Below are 7,245 nucleotides of genomic sequence, written 5' to 3' on the forward strand. Positions count from 1 at the left end.
GTTTAAATAGTTAAAAAAGTATATGGGCATTAGTTGTAATTTTCTGTAGGTTTGAAATTTTTCAAAATAAATTTTATGTTAAATGCTTTTGACCCACATGTCTCTTGAATTTCTGTCCTATTTCTCTGACCATTCCATAGCTTCAATTTTTAACAATTTTCCCTTGTGCTACTTTTAGTTATGCTCTGTATAGTATGACTTAATGGTTAAGACCATAGAATCTGAAGCCAGATAGCCTGGGTTTGATTCCTGAGCTCTACCACTGTATTTCTGTTAACAAATTATGAAATCTCTCTGTCTTCCAAAATTTTCAAGTGGGTTATTGGAAATTGAAATATAGCAACAAGAGTAAAAAACTTAATAGGCATGCTGAATAGTAAAATAAATGGATACCACTTAAAAGTCTGCAAACTAAAAGATCATCTGAGGATTAATTTAAAATAGAGTATAACGAGACAAATACAAGATACAGGGAAGAGACATAAGTGTATTAGTTAGTATTTATTCAATTGTGAATGAAACATCTTTGCCGATTAACCTTATAAGGTAAGAAAGTCTATTGGATTATATAACCAAAGGAATGGTTTATTCCATAGATTTTGTGTCGACTTCTGTGTGATTCCCTTAGTTACGCCCTCATTTAGGTGGTGAATACATCCCCAGTCTGGTTTCCCTCTAAATAGTGAAATGGAATTGGCTATGCCAGATTTCACATCCATATACTGTGACATTGAGAGAGAGAAAGACAACTTTTTTGTGGATCTCTTTTAAAATAAAAGAAACTCATTTCCCAGAAACTTTCAGAAAAATCACCTTTTCTGTCCCACTGACCTCATATTCATCAACAGATATTTGAAATTTAGTGTTGCTGAGAGTGGATGATACGGAAATACATTTTAAAATTATTTTTATTAGAAAAAGGACAGAAAATCAATGAAAATAATTCTGACAGCTAAATGTGCTCACTAAAATAGGGGGTGTATTCAAGAGGTACAACATCCATCTAATTCAGTTTCTCAGACTTTTTGGTATCTGAATTCCTTTATATTCTTAAAATATAGTTAGCACCCTAAAGTGTTTTGTTTGTGTGAGTTACATCTATTCGTATTTACCATATTAGAAAAAACTGAGAAATTTAAAAAGATTTATTGATCTTTGAAAAGCTAAAATAAACTCATTACAAGCCTGTATAATTATATTAAAGAAGAAAATGTTTACTAAACGACCAAGTATGTCAGGTATTGTTTGAATACTGGTAATATAAAATCGGATATGACATGGTTGATACAGAAAGATGGTAGCTCTTCATATTATTATCCAAAGGGTACGATTTACTGTTTGCTGTCTTTAAAACGTTGCTTATGTCTGTGTCCCTTTCTTCTCTTAGAGCATTCTCCAATTCCAGCTCTCATCACCTAATATATGAATTATTGAAGTTAGTCTCACTGCTTCCAGTCTCTTTCCAATCAGTTGTCAGGTTAGTTTACTAAAAGATACAATCATGTTACTCTGTTGCCAAGGAAGCCCCAATGCCTCATGCCTCTAAAAATATTCAGATGCCTTATGGTGGCATTTAAGAATCTCAGTAACCAATTCCACTTTCCACCCTTGCTGTCTACAGTCACCCAGAGCTCTCCCCAACTTGTGGATTCTGTCCCATCATTTATCACCCTCCTTCCTTACTCCTGGTATCATACTCATTTCTATGATCATTGATTCTGGTCATGCTAATTGCTGTTTTGCTACAAATAGCATTTTTTCCCCATCTTTTGAGGCACAGTTTACTTTTGCTGGTACTAAATCACTGAATACCACAGGCAATGAAAGCTTCATTTTCTGGAGAAAAGCTGGTATCGAGTCAAGCTCCAGCTTTATCTGGTCAACCTGAATGAACTTGAGCAAGTGGCTTATCATTTTATAGTGTAAGATTTTTACTAAGAAAAAGCTTGAGAAAAATTAAGTCTAGACTAGTGCTTAGCTGATAATACATTGTTAAATATTTTTTCTTTCATATTTGCACATTTAACTGATGAATAAATATTATTAAGTGTTTAAGATTTTCACTATTTTCTACCTCATTTATACTTAAATAACATCTTCATCTTTTGTTAATGCTATAAATATATCAATATTTTTACTGAATTAATTAATATTTGGTACTCCTAATGACAAATGATACAAGTAATGATGTCAAGGGAAAAATATTTAATTGACTTATTCAGGAATTACAGTGTTATATATGATGGACAAATAAAAAATTATATTTAAAATTAAAATCTGTAGGAGTTTCATTGTGAGTAGCATAATTTTCAACTATAGATTGATAAATTACCATTATATAGATACTCTACTTCAGAGAACTTGAGTGTATAAAATGACTAACACTAAATATGAAAATATTATTGATTAGAGAATATATATTATACATGAATATATTTTCAAACATAATCTCATGAAAGAACAAAAATAAAGTTAGAGTTAAATTCAGTTTACTTCTCACAGATGGTGTTGCTGAAGAAAGGACTCATATTTAAAATTTTGGAATGTGCTTAAGTTTGTAAGCTTATGCTTTGGGATTCCAGAAATTTGCCAACAATAGTAAATGCAGACTACCTTTATACATATTGACTTTAATCCAATGCTTGTTGGATTTGTTAAAAGTTGTAAGTATTACACTCAGACACAATCTGAGACCTCATGAATAATTACTTAGTTCTCTTCTGATAAATTCTAATAGCTTAGATTTTTGAAGTACATTTTAGCAGAAGCTCTCTTTTCTCAACTTTTTTTTTGACTCACACACCATCATGTCTTAATAATTTAATATTTTAGATTCAAAATGACCTTTTTTACTTTCTCAGGACCTCTTAATTTGGAATAAAGTATTATAAAGTTGAAATCAATTTTCCAGAGGGAATGATACTTGTTTCGGAATGTTACAAAATTTTCTCTTCTTCATAACTTTTTTCATAACATTTATCACTTCCTTGTTTCTTAGACTATAAATAAAAGGATTTAATAAAGGAATGACTAAAGTATAAAATATAGCAACAGGTATATCTTTATTCCCTTCATTAACTGCACCTGGTCGAGCATACATAAAGAGAAGAGAACCATAGAATATTGAGACAGAGAGAAAGTGAGATGCACAAGTAGATAAGGCCTTGCCTCTGCCCTCTTTGGATTTCATTGTAAATATTGTGAATAGGATGTAGAAATAGGAGACTAGGACTATAGTAATAGTAAAGATTTGAATTGACCCTGCCAAAACGAACAGTATCAATTCATTGATATAAGGGTCGACACAAGAAAGTCTATATAATGGAAGAACATCACAGAAAAAATGATTCATTTGATGAGACCCACAGAATGTTAACCTCAACAGAAATCCTATTTCTATCATAGGATGCAGATTTCCAGCTATGTAGGCCACTGTTGTCATCTGAAAGCAGAGCTTCTTAGATATCATGGTGTGGTACTGCAGTGGGCTGGCTGCATATGGCCACATAGCGATCATAGGCCATGGCTGCCAGAAGAAAGCAGTCGGTAGTTTCAGCGAGGCAGAGAAAATAAAATTGAGTCATGCATTCATACAGAGAAATCCTTTTGTTTTCAGAAAAGAAGTTGTCTAACATCTTTGGGGTAATGGAACAGGAGCAGCAGGAATCCATCAGAGCCAGATTCCCCAGAAAAATATACATAGGTGTGTGAAGACGACCCTCTATATAAATTAGTGCCACCAAGCCAAGATTCCCCACCATGGTGATGAGATAGATGGCAAAGAAGACCATAAACAGAAGGGTCTTTAGCTCTGACTGGTCTGTGAATCCTATGAGGATAAATTCAGTTGTCGAGTGGTTGTACTCACTTATCTCTACCTTATCTGTTGAAGTGGGAATTATGGGGGAAAAGACTTTAATTGAGTGCATACACTTTTTTCTTCACCCCCCCCATAACAGTTAAAGGAGTTTCTTCATCATACTTCCCCTGCTATCTCTGAAACGCATCTACATATACTTCTAGGGAAAATTTGTTCTCCTAATGTTTTAACATCTATGATCTTAAGCTGTGACCCTTAGCATTCACAAGGATATTTTGATAATTCCAGGGAAGATGCTTAAAGTGAAAAATGTTTACTTTTATGAGTTTATTTTAAAATAGCATAAAAACTAGGGTACTTACATTTGGCTCATTGTTCTCAAATGATTTCAGTGTTATTTTTGCATTAAAGATTCTTAAAATACATTTAAATTATTTTACATACACAACAGTCATATAAAATTGAGAAAATAGTTTTTATATATTCTCCCAGTGGGGTAAATGTTTTTAAAAAGCATGCAACAGATATATGAAATGTATATCTTAGGAATTGCATAAAGTTTACTAAAACATGGGGTGACAGTATTTATCTTTAAAGAAAATTATCTTGGAAATCTAAAAAATAACAATCCATAGATAATCACCTGTCTCATCCCTTTCCACATTGTGACACACATTTTCATAAACATTGACTCTGTCAGTGCTGCTAGTCTCACTGAACTTTTCCCAAATGTCTAAATCCTTCCTCCTTTTGTTAAGGCATAATTTTTATATAATACTACTTAATAAAGTTTTAACTAAATGCTCTAAGATAAACAATCTCCATTTTCTGAACTGTGGAATATCTCTTATAATCTGAGGACAATTCAGAATTTCTTGCCTATAATCTATATTGCTTTCTGGTCATATGTATCTGCACTATTTTCTTATTTTATTGCAAGCATTTGAGATTAGTTGTGACTTATACTTTTGTGAAAAGAGCTATAAAATGCTGTGGGAGAAAAGGCAGTATTAATTCCAATTTTAGCTCCACCTCGATGACCTGGGATGGGTAAAGTTGATTTCAGTACTCTACCAATAATCTTTAGTGATCTCTCTGGTATCTGTAAACTGAGACTGTTAATTTTTAAAAAGTCTACAAAGAAAAATAACAAAATTATGATATAAAAAATTTTAGATGTCTTTTCTTTGTGTGAATTGACTCCCGCTATTTTTCTGTTTCTTCAGAAAAATCTTAATTTTATACCACAGCAGGTTTACTAATAAGTAAAAGCAAGTTTATATTTATACTATCATTTTTGGATAAGTAGGATAAAAGGAAACCCTCTAAATCTTACTAGGATTTTTGAATTCAAATTTTGCTTTGCTTTCATTTCTTAGTGATCCATTAGGATATATTGACAAATAAGTCTACTTATATAAATTCTATGGTCAAAAATGAGAACTTTTAAACAATAAAAACATTAAAAAATAGGCACTGGCTGAAAATTTTATTAGTTTTTTATTTTGAAATATTAAATATAAGTCATATAATTAGTCACTTAAGTTAGCAATAACTGTTGATGTACAGTTACATCAACTCTAACTGTAAATTAAAAATTTATCTGTAAGCTTACCTGTTTTGAAATTCTATTTCATAATCAGAAGGTCAGATAATTGCAGTATTGTGCCTTATGCTAATTTTCCATAGCATTTAATACTGAGAAGAGCTAGAAAGATAAGAAAGAAGTTGCAATTTAACAAAAAATTTTAAATGGTAAATAATTCAGAGCTGTAAATATTTATGGTTGCTAAAATTAAAAGTAAAAATAAGAGTACTTCTCCTCCCGAGATTTTGCTGAGAAGAGCTTCATGACAGCTCATTGTTTGCTTTATGATGTAGTTCTCATAGAATTTAAGAATATGAACCTTGGTCTCTAAAACATTTGGGGATAAAAGAATGAAAATCTAGGGAACTATAAGTCAGTGTCAATAATTATGTCTTTTACACTACAAAGTTAAAGTTTTCCATCAAATCCTAAAGGAATTCTCTACACTGACATCAATATATTTTAGCATAGAGAATCAGTCTTAAAAACGCATAAACCACTTGAAATTAATTAAAGATGCCCTGTGAGATAATGAGGTGAAAACAAGTGACCTTAAGTAAAGCCTGTTTGAGGATTCTCTTGCTAATTCATAGGTAACTGATCTCATGATTACAATTTTGTTTACCATTCTGTGCATAAAATAGAAAACAGGCAGAAAACAGTCTCAGGCTGGCTTGACCCATTACTGGGGATAGTGAGGTCAATACAGTTTATAAAAAATTATTTGTATTTCAAGAGAATACAGGACTTACCAAGGGTCATCAACCTCTTTACTCTGTGAGTTGAATTTGTCCCCATGTGCTGCAATGCCCTCAAGGGAACTTTGAAATTATTTTTTAGTTCCACATATGAATTACTGAGATTGCACCACATCTCTTCGTATCAGCCACTCTTTACCCTGCAGTGTTTCATTCTTCATATCAGTAATAAATCTTCAGTAAACTATATTTCTATTTGTTAGTACAGATATACTTGGTAACTCCTCCCCTATCATCCCATTAGCATATTGGTTTAGAGGAGAAGGAGTTCTTTAATTTGTTTAATCCTGTGTTTTAAACACCTTGAATAATGACTGGAACTTTGTAGCGCTCAATAAATAGTTGATGAACGAAGGGAGAAAATTATAATGCTCTGCTCAAGAATTTATAAAGTCTCCCGTTACTTTTAAACCCAAATTCAACTGTCTTATTTTGGTGTTCTGGATACTCTGGAGTTAGTCTATATCTCATCAACTTGATTTCTCTTCCCCATCTTAGGGAACTTGGCAGGTATATCTCTTCACTATTCTTTGGTCATTTGCTTGAATTAATTGACTAGTAATGTTTCTCTTACCCTAAAACAGCTTCTCTTTTTCCCATCTCAATTCTATTCACCTTTGAGCTCAAAGATAAACTTCTCCTTTTCTAATCTGTGAAATCAAATTGACTTTTATTCTTCCTGATCTACTTAATACTTAACTTTTGATATACTTGTAACTTAAGATGTGAGTGTTTTGTATCCTGAGACTTTGCCAAAGGCCTTTATCAGTGTAAGGAGGTTTTTGACAGATTCACCAGCTGACCACATGCAGAAGATTGAAACAGGACCCCTATCTATCCCCATGCACAAAGGTTAACTCCAAATGCATCAGAGACCTAAATCTAAAACCTCAAACCATAAGAACCTTAGAAAATGAAGGACATACCCTCATGGAAATCAGAACTGGCATCCAATTCCTGAATAAAACCCAAAACCCACAGGTCATAAGAGAGAGATAGACAAGTGGGACCTTATTAAACTGACAAGCTTCTACAAAGTCAAAGAAACCATCAAGAGAGCAGGGAGACAGCCTACAGAC

General features: G+C 32.5%; 1 protein-coding gene across 1 annotated transcript; it reads right to left on the reverse strand.

Annotated features, from left to right (window-relative positions):
- Positions 1–2,899: 2,899 nt before the first annotated feature.
- On the reverse strand, positions 2,900–6,281 carry LOC103268838 (olfactory receptor 5K3). Its single transcript, XM_008066438.2, is given in 3 exon segments — positions 2,900–3,490; positions 3,492–3,883; positions 6,161–6,281. Coding segments are annotated over 3 exon segments (1,104 nt in total).
- Positions 6,282–7,245: the final 964 nt, after the last annotated feature.

This window comes from Carlito syrichta, unplaced genomic scaffold (assembly GCF_000164805.1).
Source record: "Carlito syrichta isolate Samal-C Ts95f unplaced genomic scaffold, Tarsius_syrichta-2.0.1 Scaffold308920, whole genome shotgun sequence".
In the NCBI taxonomy this organism is placed as follows: domain Eukaryota; kingdom Metazoa; phylum Chordata; class Mammalia; order Primates; family Tarsiidae; genus Carlito; species Carlito syrichta.